Source organism: Symsagittifera roscoffensis, chromosome 3 (genome assembly GCF_963678635.1).
Source record: "Symsagittifera roscoffensis chromosome 3, txSymRosc1.1, whole genome shotgun sequence".
Lineage (NCBI taxonomy): Eukaryota > Metazoa > Xenacoelomorpha > Acoela > Convolutidae > Symsagittifera > Symsagittifera roscoffensis.
Window position 1 is genome coordinate 20,112,579 of NC_087064.1, and position 12,373 is coordinate 20,124,951.

Consider the following 12,373-nt stretch of genomic DNA (forward strand, 5'->3'; position numbering starts at 1 on the left):
ATAAGCATAGACATTTGCTGTGCAAGTATTCTAGAGGTAATACGAACACATCAATACAAGTAAAGTTATAGTAACACACATTGCCAACAGACGGTTGGAAAACGCCAAAGAACGCAATTTTCGAATTTCAAAAAAAAAACATTTCTTAAAGCTCTTTGAATTTCTAGAACAATTTATGACTGGCACTTTTTTTGACTTTTTTAAGCCTGAACAAATCCCTGAAAAAAACGGAAAAAAATCATGGCGACCTATATAAGAGTCTGAATTACGTTCATCGACTCTCAAAAATGTTTGTAAAATTTTCGTTATCTTTACAACGGAAGCTTGAATTAGATTTCAAACAACCGCAAAATTAAGGTAAAATCACAGATAAAATAAAGAAGACATTGCAGTAGAATTACATAAAGAGTTCAGCATGTAAATCTCTCCTCAGGTCATCTATGTTTAGACACGTTTTTCTTAACAATTTACACCCGTTTTTCTTAACGTCTCTTTATCTAATTGGAATTTCAATCAAGACCAAGGATTTCAAACAATACCACTTGACATAGTTCCTTCACATCTCTTGCAATGGTAAGAACAACAAGGCTAGCCGGTTATCGAGCGAGGAGCACAACATTTTTCGAACTTTATTGCCAATACAATTTATAAAACAAAAATGACGTGAAATGATTTCGTAAAATTAGAAAAAAAATACAATGACATGCAATGATTACTCCGCAGAATAAAATGTCCTTTAAATAATTTCGACCCCCTGCCGACCCAAAGGGTCCCCCCTTGGGTACTTTTTAAGAAATCCATTTTGTTGACGGACCCTAAAATTTTTCTATATACTAACTTTGAGGGGGAGCGCGCGCCAAAAAAACGCGATTTTTTTTCTGAAAATTTTCCAAAAAGTGCCCAAAAACGGCTTTTTTGACCTGATTTTTCAAAAATTTGCCTGCGGCTCAGAAAATTCGGCCAAAACAGCGTCTTTTCAGTTCTTTAGGAGAGCTCAGAAAATCAATTTGGCCGACCTAAAAAAAAAAGTCGTCAAAATTTTCGAAAATTTTTTGAAAATCCGCCCCACAGAGTTACACAGAGTTCTAAACAGGCAAAACAAAGTGTACTCTGCTGATGTTTTCGAAAAACGGAACAATTAAAATACCCTGCACTAACATCCTCAGCATCGATTGAATTTCAGCGTGTGTTAAACGCATCTACTGTAATATAAGGCACAGAAAATGAAGACAAAAACGTGGAAAAACTCATAGTATGACAGTGCTTGCTTTTGCTTGTGTACACCGTCGGTCGCGTTAAAGGAGACGAGTTTAATTCGCTGCTCGCTAAGTTAAAATCTGAAAATCGAAAATTAAGATCTGAAAATCAAAATATTTTTCAGAATCTGCATCACGACTAAAAAGCTTCATAAGATATCATAATCTAAACCATACTAGCGTTCTTTGAGGTAATTCTTTTGCAAAAAAAAACATCCTCGCCCAAAACTCCTTTCCACCCCTATGGGGATGTGTTCAGTACAAATTTTTTCACCGATAGAGGAATACCAAATAATAAAAAGAAAGAATGAGAAAAGAAACTTATATTGGCTAATAAAAAATCAGAAGTCAAAATGTAAAAGAGTTCGAAGCTTTTGATTTGTTAGAGGTTTTCTGCAATATGACCCATATGGCATGAGCACATTCACAAAATATAAATGCAAACCTGATGTGTGGCAGTGTCGGCGTTGGTCCTGACCTGGTCCAGGTAGCTCTGGTATGCCTCCTCTATCTTCAGCGTGGAATTGAGAGTGAACGAGGTCCAGTGCCTCTTGCCCTTTCCCCAGTAGAACCAGGCAACGTCTGTGGGAGTGACGCCCATGTACAGGATCTCCTTTGGCAGTTCTTTCGTCACTGTGTTGTTCACAAGAGACACGCCCAGTCCGAATAACTCAACACTCACGTCATAAGTGAACGTCTCATGCAGCTTTTGCTCCTGTGAAAACATACAAGACATCTAGAGGTTATCATAATGACTTTCGAACCGCAAGATGCTAAATAATTGGAAGAAAAAAAGCTGCTCATCAAATCAACATACAGCCAATTCGATTGAAAAACTTTTCGCCTGAAAAACACAGCAACACAAAGTCCTTTGGAGAAACTCATAAAACATGTAAAGTTCATATTGGCCTTTGCAGGAAGAATTCGCGGTTTTGTCAACAGACAATTGCTTAACTGGCAATTAAGAAGGGGAACAGAAAAAATATAAAATTATAGCAAAAATCAATTATATTGATAGTTTCAGAACAATATAACTAATTTAGCGCAAAATTATCAATTCACATTTTATTCAATTGAATATTCTCCAAATTATATCACTTTAAAACTATTCAATTGAATATTCTCCAAATTATATCACTTTCAAGCCATATTTTGTAACTATTCTTACCACGCTGCTCAACGAACTCCTATTTTCTATTAAATCATTCAACTTATCTGGCTTTGACGGTATTTTGCGCATTTCTAAGTAGTAAAATTTTTATCTAGACTTTTTTTTGTAAATTCGAAGCCAGAGAATGTAAAAAGGGATGTTGGATGGATATGGTAAAATCGAAGTTAACAGTTATCATGACAACAAATTGCAAAATGATTATACTAACATACCGACTACTCAATTTCTATTCAAAAAATCTTAAGACAACCGCACATAAATTTACATGAAAACTGAGCTTTTCGGGCGATTTTATTAAAAGCAAATACGAAAGAGTCAAACAGAGCACTGTTGTAGGATTTTATCGAGAATGGGGTAAACGGATTTTCAAAAGAATCTTGTTGAGTTTTTGTAGGCCGACTAAATTGAATTTTTGAGCTCTCTCAATACATCATAAAAGCGCTATTTTGTCGACATGTTTTACATTAAATCGTTTTTTTTGTAGGCGCCTCCTTAAAATTAGTATTCTAATGCTTCTTGAGATAAAATTAAGGGTCGGTCGGCCAATAATGGATGTCGTGAAAGTGTACTGCGGTATGAGCTCAAGGGGGTGCCTAATGTACAACTAGCCTCCATCCAGCTCCATTGGTGTCAGGGAGGATTTAGGAAGTAATTAAAAGCAGCAAAGAAAACAAATTCAAACTTTTGGCTATCGAGCCGAATTAGGAGGGCTACGACTAGAAAACTTCAGACATTCCTTGCATTAATTAAAGATTTTTGGTTGTTATATAATAAGATTGACACAATTAACAAGATAAAATTTTCGCATGCAGATATTTCTAGCAAACAAGTGAACAATTGACTAATAGTAACGTAAACAAAGAGTCTAGCTGTACAGCGCAAACGTAAGCAAAAATGGCAAAAAGGAGCCTTAAAATAAAAAGAGTCTGGCAATAAAAACAGCTAACAGACAATTGGAAAAAATTCAATGATAGAAAGAAACAGCAAAAAAAACTTGTTTTAAAAATTTTCAACTTTTGAATTTCAAATAAAAATGTATGGCGTTAAAACTCTTTGCCTTGAGTTTTAAGAGCAATTTAGATGGGCACTGTTATGATGAAACTAACCCAATTTGAGAAAACTGGACCATTATGTAAGTTTTTATTCCGCTGGGAAATCTAAAAATTAAATTCGTTTTTCACGTGCCATTTTAGCTTTCATAATTGGATAGTGCATTTTGTCTACTTTCTATCAAATGAAGTTGAACTGAACTCAGAAAGGGCACATATACGTTAGGTCATTCCGCTCGCGGACTAAATCCCCAGGATAAAATCCCCCAGGATAAAATCCCACCGGATATAATGCCACAGGACTAAATCCCCCATAGGACCGAATCCCCCTAGGACAAAATCCCCCATATTTTATTCACTATAATGGAAATCAAACTGTACACATTATATAATTTCATGTTTCTATTGATTCCATTTTGAACTGACTTCCATTTATACATGCATCGCCATTTTGACGTGACTTTTTAGCAACTTTAAGATTCCAGCATTCAGTTGACTTCCTATAAGAATGAGCTTCGATTGCAAAAATTAATAAGCCACGTGGCACAGTCAGTACGACAAGTGAATGGAAAACAATGTCGATTCCTTAGCGTGAGTTCGAATCCCAAATATGACATTTTGTGCAATCAATGTAAAGGTCTGTTAAATCGCGATTCGACATGGATATGTGGAACGTTTACTTCAGGACCATTGACGACCTCCCCAGAACAAACAATGCCCTTGAAGGATTCCACCGTGGATTCGAATCTATGCTCCAAATGTCAAATCCTGACATTTGGAAGTTCATTGAGGCAATTCAGAGGCAGCAATCACTGCAATCGTTCAGTTTTGCTCAAATGCAGCTCGGCAAGAAAGTCCATACAAGGAAAGAGGATAATTTTGGGAGGATAAAGAGAATTGTATGCTCTGCCGCTAACTACAAGGAGTTGGATTATCTTAAAGCCATAGCTGTTAACTTGTCCTTTTAGTTTTTAGTCTTTAATCTATCTACTTTTTTTCTGTTAATTATCTTTCATCTTTTAATTCAAGTTTTAGTGTCGCTGTTTTGTTGAATTCGAATGTGGGGGATTTTAAACTAGAAACTGGGGGATTTTGTCCTAGGGGGATTTGGTCCTACGGGGGATTTAGTCCTGGGGGATTATATCCGGTGGGATTTTATCCTGGGGGATTTTATCCTGGGGGATTTAGTCCTAGACCCAGGTCATTCATATGTGTATTTAAAATTATGAAGCACTTCTTTGTTATTAGAGCATTTTGAAGCACTTTTCGTGAAAAAAAAATTACGTTCATAGACTCTTGATAAACTTTGAAATTTTTTTAAAGCTAATTATTGCAATCAAACAATAGAGCACCAGATAACTAATCTTCTTTGTTCACTAGCTCACCTTCCTTTCTGTAGTCCTCAACAGTTGGATCAACCGTACAATCAATTTAGGTGAGACAAAACACGACTTTCAGAAAATCTAAATTGATTTAATTAACAGCAACATTTTGAGGAAAAGCTTAAAAATCTTAATTAAGTTGAGTAACAGTACAAAAAATGCTATCCTATGGAGAAAAAGGAAATGATATTTAAATTATTCAAAATTCATATTTTATAGATAACTAACTTTTAAAATTAATACATAAATTCAAGGCAGCAATGATTGCGCTTCAATCAAGCGGATAAAAAACATGCTACACATTACAGATATTCTTGAACACAAAAAATTTCTACACACATTTGTGAAGCTTCGATTGGAAAAAGGATTTTATACCATAACACAAGCGTTTGCTTGGGCAAAAAAAACAATGAGTAAGTGTGACCTCAAAGCTGGATGAAAAATCGATGTGCTATGAAACTTCGAAAAACATGACGTGGTGGTTTAAGCATTGTGAAAAAAAATTGAGAGTTAATTAACCGATACTCGAGAGATAAAGCCCGGATATATTTATACTAAAAATTCTTCATTATGCTCAACAATTAAACGGAAAGAACTCAAATAAAGGGCAACCGCTAAATAAAGAACAGATATTTTAGATAGAAAGGCTTCTGTTCATTGACACTCAATGAGTTCTCAGGATTTGCAGCGACATAAATAAATGTTAAGTTGAGAACTTGCACGATGAAACAAACAAGGGTGTCTCTTCTTGGTTAACTGACAGATATGAAGTTTTTATTACCTCATCGCAAGACTGAAACAAAACCGACCTGTTGTTGTTAACCCAAAACCAACAATTGCTAAGCTAAGCCAGTTTTTCTACAACACTTGAACGCTTTTTAGTTGCAATTAATATTTATGTTTGAGGAACAGTATTTGTGCGAGTGCGGTAGAGATAGATCTGATCCTCAGCCGATGAGGAGAAAAACATGAATAGAATAGAAGGGTCTTTTTGGTTAGTTCACGAAAACACAACTCAAGGAAAAACGAACATGCCAAAGGCTCGTTGAAACTGTGTTAACGAACTCAGAACACAGCGAATCTTACGTTTTTTAAAGAAAATTAATTGAGCAGAAACATAGGTGATAAACAGTTGAAAAAGTTCCGCTGAGCTCAATGAAAATGAAAAATTGTTAGCTTTGTTTCTGAAAATTTAGGTTCATTTTCGAAACTAAATTAACTTACAATTTTTGCGCCATTTGCGCTTTTCATATTGGACAGTGCCATTTACCTTCCATTCAGCAAATGAATTTGATTAAACTTGAGACGTTTTTTAACTTCAGACAAACTTTACACTGAGAAGCTGAGCTTCGTACCCCTTGCGATACAACAAGTACAGGGACAAAACAGCAAGACGCTCTTGAACTATCTAAGAAGATTTCGAACAACGGACTTCAAATTAAAAAAAAAAACAAAAAAAAACAGAAATTTATTTAAGTTTTTTAAACAGTTCCGAGTGGGATTGATTTTGAGCATTGAAAAATTTTAGGAAGGGTTTTAACTTTTAACGATTTCATAAATAATATCGGAAAATTGTAGGAAATAAAATATGAGGCCGACATATTTAAAGCCGACATCCAATCAGCTGAAAATCAACCAAAATTGTTGGGCAAAATCTTATTGGAAAAAATCGTGTACTGTCCTAATAGAAACCAAAATTGGGATCGGAGCAAAACTTAACAAGAGGTAAAAACCCGAGCAGAAACCCTTCATGACAGAAGAAAAGTCAAAAAATTCTAAGCAAACAAAAAAGTCCCCCTTCCCCTACAACACATACGCACACAAAAACTTTTTTCGATCATCAAACGTCGAAAGAGGCTAAGTCGATATCAAGTAAGTCGAAAACTTTCAAGCTGAAGAAAAGACAAAAAGAAAACGATATTTTATCAAATAGACTTGGCAAAATAACAAACAATATAAAAACAAATTTCGATTGGGCCGGATATTTGAAATGCTTAAAACTAAAAGCAACTACAATGAAAACTGTATGCAGCAAAAAAGACCCTTAGATGTGGAAACTAAGCCGACAAAACAAAAGCAGACAATTAGTAGCTCGACAAATAAATTTGAAACAAAATATTTTCCGTTTCAATGAAAATAGCTCCTGATCAGATTGAAACACAGAACTTTTGCCATCCCAGTTGTAATCGTTGCCTCCAGGCCGTGTGCAGGAGAAACTAAGAAAATTGAATTCATAATACACCACACCAGGAGATGAGTCCTGTAAACAAAGTTATTTACGGGAAAAAATTTTGTACCCGATTATTGCAAAACAATTGCTTATAGCAAGGGTAAAAACGTTTTCCTTAAAAAAAATGAGATAGCCAATCGAAGATCGGAAAAGAGAAATGAACGCAAGTAAACAATAAAAAAACACTGACTTTGTTTTATAAAAATCTTAACTTTAGAATTTCAAAGAAAAAAAAACGCATGCCCTTTAAGCTCTTTGAGTTTCTAGAACGATTTATGATTGGCGCTTTTTTGATAACATTTTACCAATTTGAGAAAACTAGATCAACAGGTAAAGTTTTATTCTGCTGGAAATCTTAAAATTAAATTCCACTTTCGAAACTAGAAATCTTTCACGTTTTTTTTGCGCCACTTCCACGTTCATATTTGGAGAATGCTATTTACGTCACTTTCAGCAGATGAATTTCAATTGAACTTAAAAAGTGCATATATACCTAAGTGCATCAATATTTTAAAACTTTTTCCTAAAAAAAATCAGCAAGACCTACATAGGAGTCTTCACTACGTTTATTACTCTTACTAAAAAACAACACGACCTAAAAATGACTTCAATTCGCTCATTGAAACTACATGGTCTTTGCAAACAGTTTATTTTGTTAACTACACGGGATTAAAGTTTTCTTTTAACCCATTCGCTAAGCTGTACTCGTCAGTTAACACATCCTGCATCCTGTAATTAATTGTAAATACCAGTCAGCAACAAAATTGCTTCTAAAATGCTCACCAAAGTGACTTGAGCAGTATAAAATATATTGAAATTGAACATGTGTAAACTTAAAACATGAGTACTGAACGCAAGGAAACTGAAAAAAAAACTTTTTTTAAAAACCTTCAACTTTTGAATTTCAAAAAAAATCAGAGGGCCATAAAGCACTTAAACTGAATCAACAGAGAAAACTTTTATTTTGCTGGGAAATCTGATAATTAATTTCCATTTTCGAAATTAGAAGTCGATCACGTTTTTCGTGACCTTTAGATTTTTGCTGCTCGATAGTGGAGTTTGCATTCCTTTTAACAATGGAAATGCTTTGAACTTAAAAAGAAATCACAAGTCACACTACGTTCATTACTCTTTCAAATTTCTTACTTTTAAGCTGCTTTCCATAGCGGCACCCCATATCAGAATATTTTTATCGGCGTAAAAAGTATTCGGATCATTCCTCCTGAGGTATTTGTACAGCAAACGGATACTTTCGCTTATAAAAAAACTCCTCTTTTTATAATGAGGTCTTTTGCATAGAAGCGTCTTATAGTCACTCAGCGAAGAGTTTCGCAGTTAATTGTTGCAAGAGCTCATAAAAATTAAGACCTTGATTATGCTGTCAATTTAGAGGTTTTGGGCGAACTGACCAAAAAGAACCCAAGAATGAAAGGCGTTCAACATACCACGTTACAGTAGTCCTCATAATCATCGTCGTACTAAACCAAAAGTTTCTCTCATCAATAAAAATAACATATTTCAACATTTAATGATGACAGTAGGTTCCGCGTGGAAAATTGCGAAGAGAAACACGATGCAGCCAAAAGAGGTCCCGTTAATGAAAATAATTTATTAAATTCTCATCACCTATGGATTATAAACTTATTCCAGCTAACAGCTTTTTCAGCATTTAGAATGATATGCACATGAGACAGTTATAGAAGAGCTTGAAGAGTCTTCACTTATCAATTACTCAAATCTAAATATAAACCATTTACATATTTTACTTCCTTTCATCTAATTCACTAGCTTTAATGGACCAATATCCTTTTATGAGTAGGAAGAATAACCCTTAAGACTTATGTATGACCAAGCATTTTCATCATATGATCCTGAACCAATTCATAACACCTCCGAGAGCATGAAGAAATTTGCCGAACTATTACAGAGCTAGTTAAATTTATTATGACAAAGCGATTAAAACCTGAAATTTTATCGCGTTTTCTAAAATTGGGTTACAATTAGACAAAAGTTGTTCAGAACTTTGTTGGAATTAATGTTGCAGCTTCATTTGTAAAAATCGGGAGCAAATATTCTTCATTAAAAAGGCCATTTTGGCTAAAAAAATTCAGCTAGTAAATTACACGAAAAAAACTATCAATTTTTGCATAAATTATGTTAAAATAAGCGTCTAACTTAGCCAAACAATTTTTATCCGGCACATACTGTTTCTATATTACAGAAGAACCCATTTTCGGTGAAAATTTAAGTCCTCTGGCATCATTTTAAGCAATTTTTGTCCTAACCCAATTGAGAGAAAACGAGCTCTAAGTTTTAATCTTTTGTTCTTGATGATTCAAATCAGCATTGCATCAGCTTACCTTGAAAAGTGTGATCTAAATTCATTCTTTCACAGCATCTGTGACAACAACAATTGCACTGCATAATATTGTTTATGTCAACCGAATTATATCACCGAAGTCGGATTAGAAAAATTGAAGACATTTCAACATGCCGAAAGGTCAGTTTGCTAAAAAAACATGTGTCAGTGAGCCAACTCGAGTGAATGAAATGGTGATTTAATTGTATGAGGACAAATCAATGAGCAACCATCTCTTTTAAATGTGCACTTCAGTAAGCCAAGAGCAAATAATGATTGAAAACTTAAATGGGTATTTAAACTCACTTTAGTTCCAGTGGCCAGACACTGATCGTCAGTGAACACGAGAACTCTCTGCTGTCTGCACAACATACTGGCTCCGTAGTACCTGAAAACAAAGAGTAATATCCGTCTTTACAAACTATAACTGTAAACAACGGAGCACTACAGTTGCAGATTTAGGGGGATGCCCCCCTCTCAGTGATTCGACTCCCTGTCGACCCAAAAGTGCCCTACTTAGATACTATTTTAAGTACACAATTTTATGATGAGGAACACCAATTTTTGCTGACGAGTCAGTGAACGCAAGGAAACAAAAAAATCCGACTTAATTTAATTTTCGAATTCCAAAGTAAAATAATATATGGCCTTGAAACTAAAACTCTTTGAATATCAAGAACAATTTATGATTGACACTTTTTTGATACAAATAACTAATTTTGAAAAAGTCAATCAATTAGTACTGTTTTTATTTCGCTGGTAAATGTGAAAATTAAAATCCATTTTCGAAATGAAAAGTCGATAACATTTTTGTGACCTTTACACTTTAGCTGTTCGATTGTGAAATTTGCCTTCTTTTAACAAAAGAAATGAACTGAACTTAAAAAGATGAAAAAACAGCGAAAAATCACATTCGAGCGTGCACAAAATTTAAACTATTCCTGAAAAAAAACATCACGACCTAAATAAGTCTTCACTACGTTCATTGACTCTTAAAAAAAGACTCAAACGCCTTTTGTGGCCTGCTTTCTTTTCCAGAATTTTGCCTGCGGTGGCACTTTTATTTGAGACTTAGGAATAAATATATCGGATTATCACACTACGCTTTACTTGTGTAAATGGCAAACAAATGTCAAATACTTTAAAAAAAGATATTATAGAAATCTGCACGACAAAAAGTAGCTCTATAAAGTGCAATAAAGTGAAATAAGCCTCTAATTAGTTACAAAACTTCAGCAACTCTGAGATCCGCACCTAGAACCTACAGATTAGGAGACTCACACGCTATCCTCTCAGCCACGAAATCTTATTAATTTCCAAACACTAGCAGCCATTTAAGAAGAGAACAGATGCTATGCAATTTCCAATGCTACATTGAAATTTCCAAATAAGTGAACACTTTTAATGAACACTTTTATTTGCGAATGTTAGGTCAGATAAAAAAAGGTTCATAATAACACATTAAGCTGATCGCAAGTGTTAAAAAAAGAAGGTTCGTAATAACACTTTAAGGTGATCGCAAGCATAATGAAAAAAATGTAAGCAGACGATGGCGATCAAAGATTTCGAATTTCAACTTCGAAGCCATCAAGCACATACAAGCCTAAAATTTTAGTTCTGTCGAAAATGATGTACACACCTTTTAGCCACGCCTTCACCACTGCCATCAAGTTGGCCACACTGGATCTCCTGGAACTCGTCCTTCTGGAGATCAAAAAAGGGATGTACAGGCTTGTTCTGCTGCTTGTCTCCCTTCTGGTGGGGACTAGATGTGAGTTGTCCATCCACTTTGTAGCATAGCAGTCTCTGTGCAGTGGGGTCTGTCCACGTGAACAACATGTGGGTGTTAGGCGCGAGCACATATGTCTTCTCGGGAGGCGCCGGATCCTGAATATAAAACGAAAGTTACTCAAAATGTACTTGAGTCGGCAGGGCACTTAATTTTGCCCTCTGCTGAATACTGTAGAGACAGGTCAGTTAAATGATTTTTCTTGGAGGGTTCTACTGATTCTTGATAACGCCCAACATAATTAATTAGTTACTTCACGAGAAACAACCATTTAAGTCTGTGTCTGCGATAAACAATATGGCATTTAAGCCTGATTGATAGCCAAAAGCTATATCCAGCAAAAGAAAATTATCACAAAAATTTTAGTGATTGTAGAAAATTAGATTTAAGCAATCGTTACAAACTGCAAACAAAAATGTAAATCAGTTAAAAATCATCGATTGTTTTTGGGGTTTTTTGAAACGAGTAAAAATCAAATTTGTTAAGTTCAATCTTTAACGTCATTTTCGTAATTCATGCACAAAAACTCAGCTGCACTTGTTGCAGACACAAGCAAATCAGACGTGGAAAAAAGTCAACGAATTTGCTAAAATTACCTTATTTTGGGAAAACAGGATCAAAATTTAAAGTTTTTATTCCGCAAGAAAATTTGAAAAACCAAATCCACTTTTCAAAATAGAAGTTGATCATGTTTTTTCGGAACCTTTACATTTTTGCTGTTTGATAGTGGAGTTTTCCTTCCTTTTAACTGAGGAAATGAGCTGTACATAATAAAAGAGTCAACTGACCATTGGAAAATTTATCAACGAAAGTAAACAGAAAAAAAAACTGACTCGTTTTTTATAAAATTCATCTTTCGAATTTTAAATCAAAATTCATGCCATTAAAGCTCTTCGTTTTTCATGAACGATTTATAATTGGGGTTTTATTGATAGAAATAACCCAATTTGAGAAGCACCGGATCAAAAGTAAATTGTTAACTCCGCTGGGAAATCTGAATATTAAAATCCTTTTTCGAAACTGGAACTCGAAAAAGTAAATTTGAGCCCGAACAAATTTTAAGACTATTCCTGAAAATAACGAAATCATCACGACCAATATATCTATGTTCATCCACTCTTAACCAGGTATAATGCT

General features: G+C 34.6%; 3 protein-coding genes across 7 annotated transcripts in view; 1 reads left to right on the forward strand and 2 right to left on the reverse strand.

The window, feature by feature from the left end:
* Positions 1-12,373, forward strand: part of LOC134842735 (WD repeat-containing protein 7-like) — a 625,416-nt gene that overhangs the window by 297,979 nt on the left and 315,064 nt on the right. The window lies entirely within an intron of this gene.
* The window catches only part of LOC134842737 (small ribosomal subunit protein uS8-like), a 121,367-nt gene that overhangs the window by 48,977 nt on the left and 60,017 nt on the right, over positions 1-12,373 (reverse strand). The window lies entirely within an intron of this gene.
* The window catches only part of LOC134842733 (intermembrane lipid transfer protein VPS13C-like), a 102,132-nt gene that overhangs the window by 22,022 nt on the left and 67,737 nt on the right, over positions 1-12,373 (reverse strand). For 4 of the 5 annotated variants that reach the window (XM_063859203.1, XM_063859204.1, XM_063859205.1 and 1 more), the window contains 4 exons: positions 11,087-11,334; positions 9,754-9,835; positions 8,534-8,566; positions 1,702-1,971 (listed from right to left, as the gene is read on the reverse strand). In XM_063859203.1, coding sequence (XP_063715273.1) covers positions 1,702-1,971; positions 8,534-8,566; positions 9,754-9,835; positions 11,087-11,334 — 633 coding nt within the window. The remainder of the gene's footprint in view (positions 1-1,701; positions 1,972-8,533; positions 8,567-9,753; positions 9,836-11,086; positions 11,335-12,373) is intronic. The other variant, XM_063859202.1, reaches the window with a different exon arrangement.